Below are 22156 nucleotides of genomic sequence, written 5' to 3' on the forward strand. Positions count from 1 at the left end.
ATATTTATTACGTAGAGTATTTATGAACATTCAACAAAAACAAATACATGGATATGAATTACTGTATGTATGTATATACGTACGCACTAAAAATCTAACATTTTATAATGATAAAATTGCGAATTTCAAGTGCATTACAACAAATAACATCTCATAGTCATACATACATTTGTCGGTTAATTAGTTCAATTTGCATTGCAAATTGGGGATTTTCTATGATTTGATTGTTATATATGTATACTTGTTTAAATATTGTTATCGAGGACTTGTAGGACCATTCCACTGTTCGTAATGTTTGTATATATTGTAAGTGCAAATAATTTAATTTATATATTCAACCATTTATAACTAGCAATTTTAAAATATTAACTAAATAACAACTAGGCAAAATAAATGCCTTCTAAATTTCATTTAAGCAGACATAATGTCTTTTCGTTCCGATTTCGATTCGATTCTCTTCGATCTATGGTCACCAATTTTACATACATACATATGTATGTATATATACTAGACATAGCAATATATTCCACACCTTATGCATGTCTGTTTGTATATTTCTTCATATTCATATTTATATTTAATGAATGACTACTCAAATGAGTACTAAAATAAATTATGTAAGTGTAGCAACTATTTCTAAACCTAAAGCTTTACGCAGTACTGTATCCTAGACTACGAGTACAACAGCTTATATCCTAAAACTAAGACCAGATAATTGAAATATGCACTTGTGTACATACTCGTATCCATATTTATAAAAGTGTGTGATGTGTGAAAAAGTGTGGTGACTCTGAGAGCACTGTACCGAACTTAAGAAATAAATATGAATCATTCGATAGCATTCAGCGCAGAGTGAAAGCCATTTGCTGATATGGATTATCGCTGGAACTATTAGAACTAATGAGTTGTAAACGTATATCGAGTATTGTTGCAGATAGTGTTTGACATTAAGCTTTGATTAAGCTTTTTTTATTTTAAGTGCGTGTTGTCTGCTTAATGATAGTGAGTTTGTGTCGTATTATTGGGAGTGATATTTTTAAAGCAGGTTGCTTCTTGCTAGTTTCCAAAGTTGTAGCTTTTTTACTCTAAACTCGAACAAGCTAATTTGCGGTATAATTTCAGCTTCCTTACTCAGTTCTGTAACTTAACAACAATGAATGCATTTCAAATTTAACTTGGAACATAAGCTCTCATAAAGTTCACTATAGATCTGAGAAATTTTTGCTCGCAAGAGGCCGCTATAACCGCGAATACGCTCATCGTCAAATTTCGTTAGTAGTTTACGAAATTTCATATTATAAATTAACATTATCAGCAAGTTATTTACCAACCAGTACAATTACCACATATTTATACAGATACTAGTGCCTTTTGAAAGAACGCTTTTACATATAATTTAATTTTACGCTCTCTTTTTATCCGTTAATGTTAATCGTTGTCTTATTGCAATATAGTGCGGTGAATGTTTTCTGTGCGTTAATTACAACAACGTTTGCCAGTTGCCTGTTGTCAGCGGTAAGCGTGTTCCAAGTAAAACCTGTGCTCCGGTGCGTCATGTGTGTTTGTGCTTTTTATCCTTTACTCAAATATCGATTTCAGTTTCTTGCCATTCCACCATGATTACTGGTTTATGTTAGAGTATTTCTGTCTCATAGAGCTGCTTCGTAGTAGAGACGCTGGCGCTGCCAACACTTTTGCTGCTCTTATCGTTGCCAGCACCACCCAAATTTCCCAGCATTTCTGGATTTAATCCAATTACATTGGTGACTTGTTTTGCATTATCACTCTTCTCCATTCCTGACATGCCATTATCTTGTGCCTTTTCTCCCACATTGGTTATTGGTGTCTGGTGTACGTTGATCTTTTGCTGTATATTAGAGTCGCTGCTGGTTTTCTGTAGTTGAATTGAGCTATCTGTGGTGCTCATTTCCACACCGGGAATCTTAGTCATTTGCTGCAAGCGTTGATATTGTTCCTGTAAGAGTTTCTGCTTTTTGAGCAATTCCTGATGACGCATTTCCAAAGCCACTTGCCTTTGGACGTGGTCGTTTGCCGACTCGTTACCGCTGGAATTGCCACTACCCCCGCCGCTATCTGATTTGTTGCCCAAGACGTCGGTTTCGCTAACTGTTGGTAACTGGTGTGGTACATTCGGGTTTGTGGGGCTGGCCAAGGGACTGCGGGAGCTAGTTCGTGGTGGGGGTGGTGGCGGTATACGTTTGTTGGTCACTTTCGTTATCAAATCGGCGGTGCGTTCAGGGACTGGTGGCTTAGTAGTCACCGCACGCACATTCTGTGGTGGCGATATGTCTGTATCTGACCCACTGGGATATGAATGGAGACGCCGAAGACTGCCAACGTTGGTATGTACCATTAGAGAGGTTACATTAGTTGCATTTCCAATGCTTTCATTGGCGATATGATTACTTTGCTTATGTGGCAAAGTATTGACAATGTTGGTGACTGCGGTGGAAATGGGTTGCGATTGAATTGGAATGATGCTTGTATCGGTAGTTTGGATATATAGACGTGCTTGGGATATTTGTGTAGTGACTGTGCTTTGTAGAGCTTGTGAACTTTCATCAGACGTTGAATCATCGGGGCGTACCTGTTAAATATATAATAATTGTTTTAGGCTATCTATTTAAAGCATACCAGTTTAATACTAACCTCATTATTCTGTGAGAGTGGTTTCGAAAAGGTCTGCAATTCGTCTAGCAGAGCATCGAGTGCGTTTTCGGGTCCCCCGCTGATAGCGAACGACCCCATCCTGGGTGTTGGGATTGGCTAAATAAATAAATTGACAATAATATTAACAGCAACGTGGAAAATATACAATAGACATATACAAAAGATGAATATGACTATATTTTTATACCAGAAAGTACATTTAACAAACATTCAAAATACTGAGTGTCTGTAGTGATAGTGAATGTAAGAGTATACATATATAGTGGCTGTAATAGATATGTACATCTATTAAATTAGAAAATCTGTTATAAAGTAAAAACGAGTTAATATATTTATTGTGAGAATTATTATGTATATACATACATACAGACATGCATAAGCTTATTAATGTATCTAAAATAAATGCGACATCTCCAAATATTTTTCAAAATCATATTAATATATGTGCATACATTCGTAGAATGCAATGCCAATTAAGGGCAACAACATAAAATTAAAAATATATAATATATTATATTTGTTGTAATGCATGTTTGTACATCGCTTAATAAAGCAAAAGTATTTACATTTTACCTTATACGTTCACAAAAAAAACTTCTAACATCGATAGAAATTCAATCGAAAATCAACAAACATCAATATACTACGATAAGCATGTGAAGCGTTTAAATAATTTCTACATGCAAGCCGATTAATAAATTAAAAGCAAAGATCAAAAGTTAAAATAAGTAAATTTAATCGAAAAAAAAGAAAACCTTACACTACCAATTCGGTAATGGACTGCATTGTTCGTTTGCGCAATTGAAAAACAGAACACCAGAATAAGTGAACGGGAGGGGTTTCAAATACGTTCGCGATTCGATTGATGCCCGGCAAGTAAAAATGAATGTTAGGTGTTGTTATTGCGTATTAAATTTTACACCCCAGCAATTGAGTTATAAAATATAACTGATCACGTTGCGTGTACCTGTTGCCCTAAGAATACTTCACCGATTGGCAGTTAACTAATACATACATTTTAGACATTTTAGACATTTTATTAAGACCCATTGCCGTCAATATTTTAATTTTTAATTTGTCAACTGCATAAAATGCTCCGCTTTACGCAGAGTGGTGTGAAGTATCTGAATGATTGGATGATTTCAATAAGTATAAATTCGATTTTCGATAGATAAGTTTCATTTAAAAAAATTCTTGAGCTTCAAATGATCTTTCACGGGCCCGTTAAAATAAGTATAATTTTAAAGCTCAGTCAGACTTTTTCACATACATATATGTATTTGATTACTTATGTTTATATACCTCTCTATCGGAATGCTTTAAGCTTTTTTATTTACGCGTTTATTACACAACTTCTTGTTCTCTGGAGGGACAGATGGGTCATATTTTTAGTAACATTAAGTTATCGCCCTTTGAAGATCCTTTAAGTGCATCATAAAAGATCGGTTCCTTCATGTACATACATCTACCATACATGGCATACATTCTAGTTTTAATTTTAAGAATATATCCGGCTTCAACAAATCTTACTCTTTGTGGATGTTACTGCAACTATCCAGTTTAAAAATGTCCAAACACGAATATATATATACCTATATATATGCGTATATGTATATAAATATATATATTGTTTTTGTGATGACATGAGAATAGGAGACTTTTGGTAAATGGGGAAACTTCTTGTAGTAAATATGTACACTTAAGCACATAAAGTTTTGCGGACATGTGGCACTTAGCAAAAATGTGGTACATATACTGGTATGTTAGAAGTTATTGGATGCAATGAGACAGAGGTTTCTATGTGGCGAATCATGAATAATAGCAATTTAGATTACACTACAGTATGTGATGATTACATATGATGATGTTTCATTAATGTGTTAAAAAAGACCAAAACCAAATACAATGAAAGTTTTATATAATTAACACAAATATTCGATTTTGACATCAATGTGAAAAAGAGGCAACAAATGTGTTAAATATTTATGCGACAGAAAAGAGTAAAGAACATATATGAAATGTGAAAAGGAAAAGATATTCTGTATTTGGAATAAATACGCAAAATAGTAATAACGGGAGTTATTGTGAAGCTAAACATACATTAAAAAGTATAATTTTAGATTTTGCACACAATCGTTGAATTGAAAAAGAAATCAAAGAAGTATTGTACTTGAAAAGTATAAGTGAAAATTAAATATGAATGATTAACAAGCTTTGTTATTAAAAGAAATATTATTTTACATTATTGTAACATCAACCTATTTATGTATTTAGTATTTAACACAGTATATCAGTTTTCTATTTAACTTCAATTGTATTTCATTTAACATTTGTTTTGTTTATAGAATTTAAAATATTGGGATTTTGATTGTTGATTATTCACTTTTGATTTTGTTTAGATTTAGATTTTTTAATTTAGAATTTGTCTCTGAAGTTTAGGTTTTATCAAGCGTAAAAGGATCACTAGTGATAGAAAAATAGTCATACAAGAAATTGTAATTGTTATGAATAGAAAAATGCGATTATTACTCAGTGATTGCCTCTTTGAAGTTAGAACTCCATCGCCAGTTAAACTATGGTATACAAAGAAGAACAAGAAGAAAACAAGACCACATTGGTATTGTTGATTTTAAATAATTAATTATGTAACGACGATAAACGAACTGTTTTTCATGTTTGACAGTTACAAGACTTAAAACGTGAAGTCTTCTACTTTGATCAATTAAATAAAATATTTCTTAATAATTTTGTCGTTTGTGGATGCAGTCCAATTGATGTTCAACGCGACGCAGCAAAGACGGAACCATACATATCTATTTATGCACTTATGTACTTGTATAATCATATACATACATACGTACATAAAACATATTGCGCAAAATGCACAAATCTAAAAAAACAAACGAAGTAATTACATAAGCACATAGGTATGTATATATGTATGTATGTATATATTTACAATGACAGGAGTGCTTTGCTGCTGCTGATGTACATACATAATTATGCGCAAAGGCTTTTTGTTGTTAAATAATTTTGGCCAATAGTTAATGTATTTTTTATGTTAAAGCTAATTTTCAATGTTAAAGATTTACTTTTTATCTCGGTTGCAATCCGCCGACGTCCACTCATCACAATATTCAGCCACCTCACACCGATTCGTAACTATTCGATTGGGACGCTGGCAGCAATTTTATTGTAATATCGAATTCGATTAGCGATATTCATTGAATAATTTTTGAATGCAAAAATAATAGAAAAAAAGAACAGGTGTAAAAAGTCCAAAAGTTGGATGTTTTGTAATGCAATGCTTGCATGTAGTAAGTGTTTGTTAGGCGTGAAGTGAATCGGTGAAGCGTTTCTTAAACCAACAACAACTAAAGAAGTATGTAAGCGCAACAAACATCACTAATGGAACGGTATTTTGCAATTTGTAATTGATTTACAATTTCTAGTTACTTTTAATCCGAAAATCAACATTTAATGTATGCATAAAAAGCGCATGTGAAGGCCTTTCCGGCAAGGCTGTGAAGCTTTCATTGACTTCAATAGACATAAATCTAACATAGAATTTACTCAGGTTGAAGGTAATATGTACAACATTTTCCAATTGAATTGCTCAGGTACATCGGTGTATAGATTTGAAAGAAGCTTATACTGTGCTCTTCAAATGCGAGTTAAAATACAATTGTATGTAAATATAATTGATTTGTGCGTTGCCGGATTAAATTGTACGTTAGCATATTCTGAGGAGATGAGGAGGCCAAAAGCTAGATCGATATGTTTGGTGCTTGATTTTTGTTGCGAACTAGCTTTGTGTTATTTGCCATTTTGGCAATGTTTCTGTTATAATTTCTTTGTAAATATTTTCCAACGAGGGGAGTTTAGCATCAGAATGAGGATTGGGACTGTCCATTTCAGCGTTTTTGAAGATCAATATTCAAATCAATTTCCAACTCAAAATACAAATACTTCAACTAAGTATGTAAGCAAACAGCCAATTGCAAAACAAATTTCAACGAACTCAAATCGATATATTTATGCCATTCATAATATGATTTCGTATTCAACTAAAATATAATTAAATATAATTTATTTACACACAAAACTAGTTATTATAGCATTTTGTAGTATTTCGGGAAACGTTTCAACTACTATTTACTCAACGGTTTCATATACCAAAATAAATCAAAATTTGTTTGCAATATTTGCAAGATGATTTAGCGAAGTAAAGTAAACGAATATGTTAAATTGAACCGAAATGAAAGTGAAATTAAAATCAAAAGTAGAAGTAATCAAATTCTAATGCGAATTTGAAGTCGGTTATAATGAATGCAATAGTCAAATGGTAGTAGGCAATTGAATGAATAATCTGATATTTTATTAAAATTATATTTTTCTTGTTAGACAATGCTACCTATTTCACATTATAATTATGTTGTTTAATTTAAATTTTTAGATCAAATTTCTGCCAATAGAATTGCACTATTCGACAAACTGTCCGTTATTTAACTGAAATATTATTGAAAGTTTGTAATATTTTAAGTATATACAGTTTGTCGCAGAGTGTCATTCTAGCTGGTTAAAATTCGAACGAAGAAAATAATCATTCGAACTCGGAACTGATCGAATATTTCCCGACAGATCCCTGAAAACAGAAGATATTTCAGATTTTGCAGGGAAATTACATTTTTTACATTTTCATTTGCTTGTAATGTGCCTACATATGTACATATCGGGGAATATGCGATAATTTCGAAGCTCTCGTGGCGTATTATAAAATTATTGAATTTGTTAATACATTTAAGGTCTTATAAGAGAACTTACTTTGTCTGCATTGGAGATCTCGGCCGAACGTGGCGGCTCTTCGTTGATTTGCGGTTCGTTAGGGGGCAATCGTTGCTCTTGTACGCTGGCCAGTCTGTAAAGAGGGGGAGAGTTATTTGGATATAACTTTGTGACCAACAAAATGCATACCTTTTCAATGTCACCAATGTACCAGTCAGTTTTTTACAACGCCTTAAGGCCGACTCAAGCCGGTCAGGTTCTTCCTTTAGAAATTTTTCTTCCCGTACCACACGTTCCATTTCGCTCGATAGCATGCAACGTAGTCCGTTGGAGAGTGCAGGAAATTTCATCTTTAATTCCGCAACGGTTTTGCTATATAAATAAACGAGTTTTAAGCATTTTTAGATAAGTTTATATTTTGTTTTTGCTTTTGTTTCGTTTACCTGGCTCTGCTGAGTACCAATGCCATATCCTCCACAGCGGTCATGTTGACTCGTGTACGCCGATTGATTACTTCGCCACGGAGTGTCTCCACAGACGCCTCCAAATCGCTAAGGTCTTTTTCCAGTCTGACCACTTCCTGTTTGTAGAGTTCTTCTTCGCGCGAGATTCGTGTGGCATCTTGATCACCCTGATGGCTGCCCCAAAATGAACCACTACTGGCCAGTAGTGTGGCACGTATGCGCATAAAAGTGCCTTTGATGTCTTCGCGCACTGCGACTGCTTGTGCTTGAGAGAGGCGACGCAGTGTGCGCACCTCCATGCGAAGGTCCTTGGCTTTCTTCTGTAGTCCTCGCAAGTGATTGTAGACCTCTGGGGCAAGCGCGATATCAGCGCGATAGGTTTGGTGCGTCTGAGCCAAAACCAATGGCTTCGGCGGTGGCGGCGGTTTAAGGCGGTCTCTCTCTGCTGCGACAAGATAAATACAGACGAAAGGTCAACACACTAATATGGTTTTAACTATGTGTATACATATGTATATGTACGTTACTAAACATTAGTAGTTGTGTTTGTTCTTGTGCGAGGTCAAGCACATTATGGCAGTGTTTTAAACATTAAGCTTTTAAACATTTGCGTATGTGTTTGTGAATAGCTAAGGATTTTTTGTGTTAAGTGTCAGCTGATCAGCACTTAGATTCAGCGAAGAAGTAGCGAATAATAGTGCAAGTGTACTTACCCTGGGAAGATGTGCGTGGTAAAGTCGACGATTTGATTGCTGGCTTTGTTGGTTTGTTATCGGCTTTTAGTTAAGTTTGAGTCGTAAAACATTATGTCGGCCGCACCAGAGTATTGGTGATAACAGTGTTCATATGTGTGGAATAAGAATAGCATATTACAAAATTTTCGCCGCAGTTGTGACAATGAAGATTTCTACATAGTACTATGTATGAATGAACCCCGGAGAAATGGGTACAAATACATAGATGAAATGCTACGCATGCAAGAAATGTTCAGCAATAATAAATGCATACATATGTATTGTATTTTTATGAAAATTTTGAAAATGGGGGATATATTTTTGTTGGTATATAAGCAAAATTGTATACCTAATATTTCATATAAGTAATTTGAAGATTTACATGCTTTCAAAGGTGAGAATGTCGATTACTCAATCAGGTATCTATGTAGTACATGCAGGTAATTAACTATAAAATGGATATAATGAATTTAAATGCACAACAAGAAACAGCAAGAAAATCAGCGAAGAGAATTAATTACCAGCGTGTTGAGGACTATGAGATTTGGGTATTCCTTGTATGTCGTCACTAAAGGAAACTGACTTTTCAAACGACACTGATTTCTCTGAAAAACAAATGAATGCCATTAGAAAAACCCCAAAGCGTGGTAACTTGTTAAATTAATTTATTAATTTATATTCACAACGCTAAATACTAAAAGGTGTATAATTGATTATTTGAACTAACTAATTTATTAAACATGCACTCAAAAAGTTAAAAATTCGCCTTGATATTAGGAGCACTTGTACCATGAAAAATTAAGTAGTTTGATTTACTTTTATAAGAGAGAACAATTTACTAATGAATTTAATTCGATTAAACGCATGACTTTATTGAATTTAAAGTTAAATGTATTTGGAGACAAAAAGGAAATTGAATACCATATGTATTTGTATTTATGTAAATGTATATGATTTATTACATTGCAATTATCACTACTTGCCACTTGTTGACCTGTACAAATACTCCTAATTTGTTGAGATTAAACATAGTTAGTTGAACAATTAAGCATGCAGGTTAATAGATTTCTCTTTAATTTGTATCCATTGCGGTAAAACTTACGGCATGAGCTCTTCCCTAACTTCGGTGCTTTTTCTCTTATATACAAATCATTTCCCGACCCGTTAGCTACATGAAATGGTTGTAAAAAATATAGGCCGTTCAATATTAAATTTGTATTATTGGCTAATTGGGATAATTCAACGATATGGTATTATTATGTGTGGGCGCATAGTAATTAATTATTACATTTCGTATCCTCGTATGGAAATGAGTAAGGTACCAAATTCTGTGCAAATGTATATTTTTCAATGTTGTGAAGTTTTTATTGTGTCAAGGTCGTGTTTTTTTAACCTAAAGGCCGTACCTTTCCCATATAAAATAAGCTATGCAAAATATTCAACAATGAAGTCCACTGTCCATAATACCTACTATTATTCCCACATGTCCATACTCTCGTCTATTCAAAAGAATACAACTGCCGTTAGATAATCAATTCTGTGTATTGTAAAAAGCTATACGCTGTCATTTATGTTAAAAATTATGTCCATATTTATTTTTTAGTTAATTTTTTAACACATCCATATATATGATATATCTTTGTGTGTATATGTATATGTTCGTACATTAAATATTTTGATTGTTTACCTTTTACTACGCGCGCAACATTTATACATTTTAAATTATTTTGTATAAAAAACCTTTCTCACATACATAAAATGAACATTTTGTTTGAATTATTTTTTTTTTTTTAACAAAATTTAACAATATATTTTGCATAACAAAAGATCGCACGATTGGCTAAGTAATTTTGTGGGTATTGATTTTTTACTTGCAAAAAACAGCAATGCGTTAAAGTGAAACTGATGTTAGTGGAGATGATGATGGCGGTGAGCTAGGGTGATAGTGATGGTGATGGTGTAAATGTTAATGGGTTATTGATAGTTGCAAGTGCGTGCGCTTGTAACGTTCGACAATTGGGTTAACGAAGTACAATGTGTCTTGCATTGATATTTCGTCTGTGTAAGCAGCACGAATGCAAACAGACAGATAATTACGGATACTCGTATGCGATTGAATAGCATACATACCTTGACACTGCGTTGGTACAACCAAATAGTTTTGATCCAAGGTTGGCACGGGAATCGGTGTAATCTGAGGCTGTTGATTTACGAGCGCTTTCTGTACTAGACCTGTTAAATTGGCCAATTGGCGCTCCATGTGCTCTACACGAATACGATGCAAGTCCTCAGGCCTAGTTACACAAATTGTAAATTAAAAATATTTATTTACATTGTAAGCAACTAAATATATATGTAAAATGTGATAATGAGTAATAATTTCCCATATTTGTGATAATTAGAATTAATAATGCTCTCTCTGCAATAATTTTCCACTCTGCTTAACCGAGTGGTGTTTGTTACGAACTTCATTTTTCTTTGGTGTCAACTAACTTTACAATGTACGCTTCCTTAAAATATTGCTTCAGTCATTCCCTCAATGTTTCGCTTATCTTCATGGTCTTAAAAATATCGTTTTTGGACCGTGACAGTAGAGTTTAGAGTCATTACCAGTTGTCACAACATTCGTGACAAGCAAGTACAATTTGTATCTGCAGTCTCATATAGTTTCGTGTCGGTTGAGGTGCAACAAAATGTTTTCTTTGCGCGAAAAAGTTTTTCTGTTCCTGTTATGTTGCCTGGAAACTTTGCATACACGCGCGTCCTACACTATGGAAAAATCTGCAGATAATCTAGAAAAAGAAATGTTGGCTGATTGTCTTATGGAACTAAATATGTCGGAATTATTGCGACTTCAGCGTTCATTGGAAAGATTGCCTGAACCTCATGAGAAGGAAGACTTTCAATCAAACACAAATAATGAATTCAACAAAACTGTTAACAACATGGGTGTTTGTGATTCGTCTAATGAAAACAATCGAAATAGCACTTGTGCGAGCCCACAAGCCTTGCCGTTAACCACAGAGAAACGGTCAGAATTAAAACAGAATACAGTTGATAGGTATTTCAGGCAGCTCCTTTAATTAGTCAGTTAGCATAGACAAAGGTAGCGAATTTAACTATTGAAGGGGCTGTCTGTTTTAATACCTGAAAACAAGCTTTCAGTATAAAACGGTATTTTATTTAAAGTGGATATGAACACCATCCTTGGCAACCAGAGGAAAAACCTTCCAAATTGCAAACGATATTTCATATTACTATTACGGCGTTGGCTTTTCTGTCCTTCGGAGGGTATTTACTTTGTCTAATAGTGCAAGCTATAAGGAGCAAAGGTAGGAAGAAGTATGTTAGCAAACTGATTCATTTAACTTAAATCATAAACACAGGCACAACTTACTTTCACCCTGTTGCAAGTACTATGACGACTAATGGAAATGGCGGAGTTAAAAGAATAAAAATTTATCGACGCAGTCGCCGAAGAGTGCAGTCTACGCCTAATGAAGCGCATGCGTACATGGCTTATTATTAGACACACAAATTATTAATATTTTTAATTGCACTTTTATACTAAGAATTTTATATATTCTTTGTTACTCACCTAGCCGAATCGTACATTTGATTTGGTCTCGGTAGTCGGCCTGGTCCCACTTTCATTCCATATACGGCATACTGATCTTCAGTAAGACCCACATCACTGTTGGTGGATATACAAAAAAATTATTTGAAAACATAAATTGGTTTTTATTTTTGTGTACTAACCCCTGCTCTTCATCGATGATTGGCGCGACCACAGGTCCTCTAGTACCATATTGACTGTAATAAGGTTCCTCGTAGTTGCCACGTGTGCTGCGTTCGGGTGAACTTGAGTAACCATCTGCAATTTTTAGCAAAAAGTTATATTGCGGACGTGCTATTCATTAGATTTAGTAGTGTCACACGATTTAGAATACAAAGTGGAAAAAATGAATTTATTTTCATAATTTAGAATATAACGAAAACTAAATTATGTTTATTACACAATATACGATATACAAAATATCTAATTCTTACGCATCGAAAGAGAATTTAGCGTTCGTGTACGAGAATAATGAATCAATAGCATACCACATTTTCTTCGAATCCAAATAATAAATGAAATAATGAATGTCAATGAATGCAAAGTATGTACCTGGGATGCTATATAACTGATCCGGGGTATAAGGAAATAATGGCTCCATGCTACCTCTTGAGTTGTGCGCCCGCAAGGGTTTCACTGGCGCTCCTACATATGTATGTATGCATGGACAGAGTATAGTACAGTTATGGAGTTTGAGGGGAGGTAGCGGTAGTCATTAGTAGGCATGAAGAATTGATAATGAAGAGAACAACATACGAATACATATATACAAATGTATGGGCGAGGTCTATTAAATGGATGTGAGATGAAATTACGAATTCAAAAGCTCGGTAATCACAAACATAGAACACACATAGAGAATTTACTAAAGGAAATAAAAATTACGATTGTATTGTATAAAAAATAGAGCACAGATATTTACAGTTCATATATGTATATTATATATATCATTTGCATGCTTATCGTATTCAGTTTTATATCTTTAAGAAGGAATTGAATATAAATACGGTGTATTCTATCTAAGACATTTCACTTACCTATGGGTACTTTTGTGCGATCTGAAGAGTACATGCCGCGCGGTAATGTCTGCGAGGTGCCCACATAATACGGTGCTGCCTGTTTTCCAATCTGCAATCGAAGGTTATTACGTAAATTTAGTTGAGCTAATATATTGTCGTAAGCGTGATTCAACTACATTTCTACTAGTGTAAATTTGTGTGTAGGAAAAATATTTGGTAACACGATAAATCTCGTTGACTCATTGAGTCATTGCAATTATATTTAAATTGAACGTTTGTCGCTGTTGTGATTATACTTGAGAATGATTTGCGTTAACGGTAGCGGCCAAGTAGAAATCTTCGGTATTTTATATTGTACGGTTGTATGTATGTGCATGTGTTTTCTCTTCTGACATATTTTTCAAACTATCGATCACGTAAATCAGTTTTGGCGCGCAATGCGAGTATATCAACGATCGATTGGCAATTGTTAGTTGCAGATTGTGACTTTGCATTTCCATTGCAATTTCACTTTCAAACGGTGTTTTCCAGACGGCTGTCAGTAGATACGTTGAAATTGCTCTGTATGTATGCACATTGACAAAATATATGAATGTAAATGCATGTAGTTTAATAAAACTCGTAGGAATAGTGTCAAAGCAACGTGAATATGCTGTCATACAAAGTTTTTTTGCTAAACTATCTTGAGCTGTCCACTTAAAAGCATTCCAAACTAATTTCCGTCTTTTTTGAGTCTGGGGCGATTGCTTGCATTGCCGTATCATCAGCGTGTGTAAATCGCTTTTTTGTCGCTAGTTGGAAGTGCATAAAAAGTGTAAACAATCAGTCGATAGACAGGTGCCATCTATATCGCTGCACGTTGGCAATTATCTTGTAGATCCACTGCCAAAGGCTTGAGTGTTCAACCATAGTGCTGTGCTGGTGTATGTAATGCTTTTGATATGCGCAGCTTGATGAATGAATGAAAATTACTAGCGGTGATTGTGCTGCAGATTAGTGGTTCGAGCTATTCAAAAGCTTCGAACATCGGGGGGATAGGCAGAGCTGCGAGTAACATGCTTGTTGTGCTTACAAACTAGTTTGTTGGCGTCGCGCGTTCCATCTCCCAGCCGCACAGCCCGACTAGAGTCGCTTCCATTTGTGCCACCACAACAGTTGACTGCCAATAAAGTTCGAGACATCGTCGCGTGCAGACGTGTGACTTCGCGTAGTCAACTCAAAGATATAGATAAATAAAAGTGAACACAAAACTCAGGCGAAATTTCAATTGAAAAACGAAAGTGAATTTCGACAAAAGTGGTGAATAAAGAAATTAAGAGAAAAAAAGACGGGAAGTTAAGGAAGAGATCGAAAGTGATCGATAGTGATTTTGTGTATACAATAGTAAATATTTATGTGGGCAATTTTACATTGAAATTTGTTCGTGCAATGCATTGCAGTTGGATACACGTCTTGGTCCTCGTGACAGGAATACTATGTAATGTTTACTTCAGTTATGGTTGGAAGCCTATAGTGGGTGGTTCAATTACCACTTCCTATAATCTACAACAATCACATCCCGGTTCAGCGACCAGCGCAAAAACAATAACTCTTGGCAGCACTTCTGCTGAAAGTTCCGAGTATTCGACGTCGCCCTTACTTCCTCAAAAGTCCGCGAGCAAGGTGCTAACTGGTGTGAGCGATGCCATCGCCATATCCGCACCTTTAACAGCACTTCCAGGATCACACTCGGGACTTAAGTTTGAAACGGATGAATTTGAATATGAACGCGATTTATTCGGCGGTGGTGATTATGGAGAGGTAAATCGGTGCAACCTACTATGCCACAGTTGGATTTTTTTACATCTTTAATACATCAATAGTGACTTGTGTTTTCTCTTGTTTTTGTTTGCATAGGATCACTGCGCTGTGAAAAAATTCGCCTTTAATCACGATGGTACCGTTGCATACGAAAATGATTTACCAGACTTGAATCAATTCACGATTTGTTTCTGGTCACGATACACAAATCACAGCGGGGATCACGTATTATTAACCTATTCGGGTAAGTGATCAACGAAAAGTCACAAGCCTTGGGCAAAATGTTAATTGGGTTAATTGCACGGCAGTGATAAGCAAAATTCGAATGGACCGATTTTGGTCAAATTGTTCAATTTTCTATTTTATATTTGGATCTTTCTAATTGTTAATTGCGGTACAATTACAAGTTTATTAGAGAGCGAGCGCTTGTTGGGTGTGGCGTGACACCATTTCGTTGTGGATACAGGTTTGCAACTATCACACCCCGACCCCAGGGAAACGCACACTGTATATTTGCGGCTCTTTGTCGACTCGACCTAAACTCAGTGCGTGCATTCATGCGTCATTATATTTTACACTTTAAGTGGTGCGGCTAATAAGTACAGTACGCGGTTTAAGACATTCGTGGCATTAATTCAGCATGTAAATGTTGAATGGAGGAAACAATGACATTTGAACTGTTACAGCGCCACGAATATCGCTGAATTTGTTGAATAGAAGAAAGTTATGCAACATAAACCGTTATTATGAGATGTATAAAAAGTGAAAGGAAGCCAGCTTCCTGCTATCTTCGGTCGTAAACAACGCCACACAATAAAGTACAAGTTGCGGCCACACGTTACCACGAAAGCTACGGTGCCGTGCCGATCTACAGCGCCTACGGCGTTTCCAACATAAGTCCGCTGCCGCGATACTGCAACTCACAACATAACGCACGTCATTCGTGTACGAGTATAATTGATTCCGTCTGGCGTACGCTGTAGCAAAACTAGGTTTACGTACCACACATCTCGAGTCTGTGCCAAAGTTACATAATTGAAGCTACAGGTTTTAGCATATGACACAATTTAATGACATTCGGTGACCAGCTATAAAAGAAGTAATTGAGGCAAATGGAGGATGGATTATAACATCGGTACTGCGCTCATAATAAAAGTGAAATCACTTTCAGCAAGAAGTGACAATGCAATACTAAGTACGTGTCAATTGCGAATGGTTGGCAGCGACCTGTGCCATGTAGTGCGGTGTTGTAGTCGTAAGTGCGTGCGAGGCTGTAATAAATCTGTAACTCAACAACGGATTGCACATCACAACGTACGTATAGATGTGCTATTGAGCATCACAATATCTTTTTCCGGTTCACTTTCAACCGCTTCTCAGAGCTGATGAACTCTTGTGACTTAGCATTGGATCCGATCACAACACGTTGCAAGTCTTGTATTTTCGCGCTATTGCCGGCGTATGTGGGAATTCCGCAAACAAGTTTCAGTTATTGTTTTCAGATTAGTTATGATGGATGTCCCATACACTCTCGTATACGAGTATATAGTAGATTGCGCTGAAGTACATCTCCGGAAATGTGAATTGATATTTATGCTACTTACACAAACATTACCATTGCAATTATATTGGAAACACGCCTAAACAACAAAGCTTAAAGCCATTGGAAGCTAAAGCTCACGCTCGCAATACCGTGATAACTCAAATAACTAATGTTGACTATTTCATTGACTCGATTATTTTCTAATATGTCGAAAAGATCCCAATAAAGTCTAATCGAATACATCTCCATTGTGCTGACAAATTTCAAATATTCAAGTGCTCGCATTTTCCTTTTTCATTTCATATTTGAAAATGTTTTTCGCTTTGGTCGATTGCTGCTGACGCCCGTTGACCAACTGACCTACTCTAATCCGTAAAAACCAGTTAAGGATGAACCGCGCGAGTTTCAGTTTTGGGTTTCGAACTCACAAAATTCCAGTTTTATTTCAATGGCCATAAAAGGGCAACAGATTTATAGGTAAGCACATAAAAGGTTTAACGGTTGCATTGAGGTTATGAAATTGTATCATACGTATACTCGTGAAGTTATGCATTTTAATTGATTGTTTCGCTCCGTTTTGCAATTGTAATTGCACCACGATTAATTGCAGGCTCAATTATCCATTACGTGTACGTCAATGGCATCATCAGTGTTCGTCTTGGAATGGGAAGACTGGTGAATGGCAAGTCTGGGTGAAGTCGGAACGTATTGGACGTGGTTTTAACAACGCGGTGAGTGTGTTGACAGAACATTATCAACAGAATCAATATCATCAATGCGTTTTTACCTTGTTAAGAAAAGTATAATTTCCATCCGATCAGAAAATTGAAAATTGGTGTGATAATATAGGGATTTTAACTTAATCCTATTACTGTTTATGCTGATGTTTTACTATCTGTCCTCCATGAGTTTGTCCGATGCTCTTTGTCGGTCTATATATGGGAATTGCACCGCAAATTTATTACTATATATTATCATTTTTTGTAGTTGGTTAGTCATACAATTCCTGCTAAAGGCAAACTCTTTTCGGGCGGACCTTCGCCAACAGGTATTTTATCCGAAGGCCTACACTTTGAGATCACTTTGGTACAGATATATCATATTGCGCTGAGCGCGGGTAAGGCGCACCGTGATCACAAGCATCATCATGTTCACCACTTCGATCATGAGGGACAGGAATTGTCGACGACAACAAGAGCCCCCCCTGCTGTGAGTTGAATTTATTAACATGAATATACAGTTCAAGTAGCATATTGGATATTTTCCTCCTTTGAATTGCCAGATAAACCGGCCATTGCCTATGCACAGTCTGCTTGCAAGTGGACAAATACCAACTCGAGTGCGTCTCAATCTCGCGCAACAGCCGCAACAATTACTCATGCAGCCGCAACCAGCCATACCAGCGCAGGCGGTGCAGCAATTGCAGGGCGCTGATAACACGCTATTCCCACTGCCGGATCAGCAGCAAGCCGTCACCATCAATACAAACTTTGTGAACGGCCAAATCAATACCGGCTCTCGGTTGGTGTCGCAACAGTTACTGGGGCATATCGGACAGCCGAATGCGGCGTTGTCATTGCGTCCAAAGACTGTGCAAACCAGCTCAACGACACGCGAATTCAGTACGCTGAATAACCCAGCCAATGTGCAGTTTATAGACGAAACCGAGACACGAATTATCTTCAAGCGCCAGGCAAAAACTAACAACACCAATACGCAATTTGGGCAAAAAGTGGTTCGAAAACGAGCTGTGAATCCGAGGCGGAGACAGGCGATGGATGAAACAAGTAAGAATTTGCAAAAGCGTGGTTTAGTATTGCTTGAGGACGGAAGTGTTGTAGATGACCCGTTATTCGGTAATAGTTTCAAATACGACGGTCTCGCGGATTTTGGTGGACAGCAGTTCAAACAGGATTTGACACAGAAAATGAACATCGAAGATGAGATTCAGGAACATGATCGCGAACCGGCTGAGGAAGAAGTGAAGGCAGTAATGGCGTTGTGTAGCGCCTGTGATGCGGAACCGTTCCAAGGTGCTATTGTATTTGCTTGGAAAGATGCCAAGGAGCAAATGGATAATACCCTGAAAGGATTAAGTGTGGGCGGATGTGGTAATTTCTGATTACCATGACTGAGCAGGAGGGACCGCACTAGTCAGCAGGTTTATGAGCGCTTAGGGAGATTGCAGCTGTTTTGTATATTGACGCATTTGAAAACGCATTTAATTGCGAGCTTTGACTGATTGCGCAGATGGCGTTATCGGTGGTGCTTGCATTAACTAGTTTAATTTTTAGAAAATATTCTTTTATATTGTATTTTATGTATGTACATATGTATGTTATATACCTATGCCTATTTAAACTTATTTTATATTGTATTATATGCTAATAAAAACTCACCTTTGATTTATGAATATGTTGATGTTTATAGTCCGAATCAAATTCCGGTTCGCTGAAATAGCTCTACGGAAATAAAAAATGCGGTTTAAACTACTAATATTAACACTTATTTGGTTCATTCACCTGATCTTGGTCCCAATGATTAGGTGTAACTTGTGGGAGTGGCTGAGGTACGCCTGGGCCACCTGGTAAAATTTGTGGCGGTGCAGCAACTTCAGTTGACTCGAAAAGCCTCAATACTGAGCGGTCACGAATTTCACGTAAATGCGAACGTACATCCTCTAATTCATAAAACATGTCCTTGCTGGCATCATGTATATAAATTTTAACGTTTGGACCCTCCAGATAGGCCATTGTTAGTTGTCGTGGAAAGGAGCGCACGAAAAGCGCTCGAACCGTATCAATTGAGGTTATTTCGTTAGGCAATAAAGCGCGTTTAGTTTCCGACCGATACTGTAAAAATACTAATCCTGCATGTGAAATTAAAAGATAGCTTAGCAATTTGGAGGCAAATATTTGCATAAAGAAATTTGTGTGGAAAATATACCTAAAGGACGCTCCAACGTCTTCGAAGGTGTTCTAACTACCGGAAGCGAAGACCGTTGTTTATTGCCACGGCGAAAGCCAGTGCTTGCCGTTTCAACCTCGGACATAATGCCTGGATCATCGTCAAACAAAGGCCCTTGATTCAAAGGAGTGTATCCGCGTGGCACATTATTCTTAAATAAGATAACAAAATGTAATTGAAACAGTTTTATTATACATTGCGCATAAAAAATTTGGTACTTGTATAAATATTCTAATTCAAAACTGTCTCTTGTAAATACCTTTTTGTTTTTCTGTGCACGCGTACTCATCTATGTATGATTGGAAAAAATATATTAAGATTGATATTGTTGTTAGTCTTATACACATGTATTGATTTATCGAACTCACCTCTAGATCCATGGCGCGCTGCTGCTGCTGTCCTTGATTACCAGCATACAATATCATATCGCCGCCAAGTGTGTGCCGGCGTGGATCGTCTCGCCGCATACCCCGTCTATGATCATTAACTGTAAAAATAAGCACTTCATATATGCTAATATTTCTCATAAATATTTGATGTGAAATTTTGGTAAAGCTTACCTTGCTCGTTGGTCGGCATACGCCCAGTTTTGGCGTCATTCTGCCAGTCTTCTTCTGGAAACAATGGGTAAATATGAATGCAGTGGGTGAAAACATGTTTGCGCCTTCATTAAAATACCCCATACTTGTGTTAAGATTTACTAATTTTAATAAAATTTGAACTTTTTGTAAAATGTTCTATTGACAATACTAAAATATTTATATTGTTTGAGGTAGTGGTAATGAGTAAATAAATGCCGACATCGTCGTTTGTATTGATTTCAAAGGACGTCTTTGCATAGCTTGCGACACGGAAGTGAACAATCAGCGTTGACGCCTATTCCCCAATAACTCGTGTATATATGTACATACATAGTCGTATAAATACTTAAAACTAGTTGTATGCATTTAGCTTCATGAACTGTTTAAATATTCACATTTGCCCTCATACCCACCTCCTTCACGTCCTTTTCGTTTTTTCTTTGATGAGCTGCTGCTGCTGTTGCTGCTGCTCTGGTTCGATGAACTTTTATCTTTGCTCTTCCAACGTATCAGCATCGTGTGACAATCGAAATGTGTTGGTTGGGCAGCGAAAACTGCAGTGCGGACCGGAAAGTATAAATGTTGGCATTAGCATTGAACAAGTACGTGTAGCAATGTTAAAATATGTATGTATGTGTATTTATGAAAGTGAGTAAGGACCTCAGTGCTCTAGTACTGGCACAGCCAGGCAGTTGATTAGACGCTGAACAAATATTTTCGTAACGCAAACGTTGTAGCGAGGACCTTTTGAATTTTATATTTCAAACTTTTTGCTTTTTTCCGCAAAGCGTACGTACGTAATAGTGTCTAAAGGGCAGTGCAAATATTGCAAGAGGAAAACAGAGAGTCCGAAGATACTTAGTGCAAATATGTTGAAAGAGGCGCTGCGCATGTCCCACCCATCCCCACACAAAATTTCTGTTTGTTTATGTTTGAAAATATGATTCAACGCAGCACCGAACGAGTCGTTCTAGGGGATGTCAACACACACGACACCTATTATGTATTTAGCCGGCATGCAGAGTCAATGCTCGTATTGAGACAGCATGCACGATGGTATTTTTCACCAAAAGGGAAATTTTTAGTTTTCTTGCATAGGCATTTGAGATGGTGTGTTGTAATTTAGCGTCAAGTGCATAGCCACCAGTGGTACTCAAATTGTTCTGCTGGCTTGAATTTCTTTACACTATTGGGTAGGGTAATTATTTCTTTTGATTGGTAGGGTAAGAGGATGTTGTTCTTTGGTGACGACAAGCATTTAGCTATTTTGCTGACCCTGGAAAGCGGAGTACGAGGAGCTTGTAGAGGAAATAAGGAAGCTGTATTTGCTTTGGGCTACTGGTTCAGCTGCCGTTGTTGGTTTTATACATATATATGTGCTTTGCTGGCGATTTCTAATTGACGCATATAAAAATTACTTTCGCATTACTTTTTTAATTCTTTTTTTTTATTTCATATAAGAGCATATGTAATTGTAATCAAATCTTTTTTCAGTTTTTAACCTTTTAACATTTCACAAATAAATCACAATCGGTAACAAAATCAAGAAATTAAAGCACTTAAGTGGTTCACTGCACTTTGAATTGTCGGACACACTCGATACATTTTACTCGTATAGAGTAATGGTTTCTTTACGCACCTATTGAAATCTCACGTTATATTGCACTTCTTTTAGCATTTATATTATTTTTGGCTCAAATAAGATGGAATTATCAAATATTTATAAATATTTTAGAGCAGCGTAAAATGTGACCGCTTTTAAAAACCGTTCAATACGTTGTAATGCCAAATATTTCTGGTATATCATAAAAGAGTTTCCGCCCTAAATATGCACAGGATTTGGGAAATTTCATTTCCGCGTCTGCGCATTGAAAATAATGACGATCCCGCCTTGTATATTAAACTCACCAAAATAATTCAGTGGTACTAAAAGTGTTGGTCTTCATTGTATCAAAA

At 36.3% G+C, this 22156-nt stretch overlaps 2 protein-coding genes across 14 annotated transcripts; one reads left to right on the forward strand and one right to left on the reverse strand.

Annotated features, from left to right (window-relative positions):
* Window positions 1-1209: 1209 nt before the first annotated feature.
* LOC105212721 (coiled-coil domain-containing protein CG32809) lies at window positions 1210-21991 on the reverse strand. Of its 13 annotated transcripts, none has more exons than XM_054232502.1 (21): window positions 21840-21991; window positions 20614-20754; window positions 20180-20230; window positions 19988-20106; window positions 19879-19908; window positions 19599-19770; window positions 19175-19521; window positions 19052-19114; window positions 13328-13418; window positions 12843-12935; window positions 12434-12548; window positions 12273-12368; window positions 10805-10968; window positions 9777-9842; window positions 9196-9279; window positions 8654-8716; window positions 7920-8382; window positions 7666-7848; window positions 7516-7609; window positions 2671-2787; window positions 1210-2608 (listed from the first exon to the last, which is right to left on the reverse strand). In XM_054232502.1, the coding sequence occupies exons 2-21, from the start codon at window positions 20714-20716 to the stop codon at window positions 1634-1636; spliced, it is 3489 nt and encodes a 1162-aa protein (XP_054088477.1). In that variant the 5' UTR covers window positions 20717-20754; window positions 21840-21991; the 3' UTR covers window positions 1210-1633. The 13 variants fall into 13 exon arrangements, with proteins under 13 accessions (XP_054088477.1, XP_054088475.1, XP_054088476.1 ...); XM_054232500.1 differs by having other exon boundaries at window positions 7920-8385; XM_054232501.1 differs by having other exon boundaries at window positions 20180-20233.
* On the forward strand, window positions 14271-19065 carry LOC105212720 (uncharacterized). The gene is made up of 6 exons (XM_011184894.3): window positions 14271-15109; window positions 15206-15353; window positions 17036-17129; window positions 17263-17383; window positions 17640-17861; window positions 17935-19065. Exons 1-6 carry the CDS (start codon window positions 14738-14740, stop codon window positions 18772-18774), a joined length of 1797 nt encoding a protein of 598 aa, XP_011183196.1. The 5' UTR covers window positions 14271-14737; the 3' UTR covers window positions 18775-19065.
* Window positions 21992-22156: the final 165 nt, after the last annotated feature.

Source organism: Zeugodacus cucurbitae, chromosome 5 (assembly GCF_028554725.1).
Source record: "Zeugodacus cucurbitae isolate PBARC_wt_2022May chromosome 5, idZeuCucr1.2, whole genome shotgun sequence".
Taxonomy (NCBI): Eukaryota; Metazoa; Arthropoda; class Insecta; order Diptera; family Tephritidae; genus Zeugodacus; species Zeugodacus cucurbitae.

Coding starts and splice junctions, on each gene's coding strand:
- LOC105212720 (XM_011184894.3), top strand. CDS start 14,738: ATGCATTGCAGTTGGATACACGTCTTGGTCCTCGTGACAGGAATACTA. Junction 17,130..17,262: donor AAAGGGCAACAGATTTATAG/GTAAGCACATAA, acceptor GATTAATTGCAG/GCTCAATTATCCATTACGTG. Junction 17,384..17,639: donor GACGTGGTTTTAACAACGCG/GTGAGTGTGTTG, acceptor CATTTTTTGTAG/TTGGTTAGTCATACAATTCC.
- LOC105212721 (XM_054232498.1), bottom strand. CDS start 20,716: ATGCTGATACGTTGGAAGAGCAAAGATAAAAGTTCATCGAACCAGAGC. Junction 20,107..20,179: donor TATGCCGACCAACGAGCAAG/GTAAGCTTTACC, acceptor TTATTTTTACAG/TTAATGATCATAGACGGGGT. Junction 12,936..13,327: donor TCGCACAAAAGTACCCATAG/GTAAGTGAAATG, acceptor ATACATATGTAG/GAGCGCCAGTGAAACCCTTG.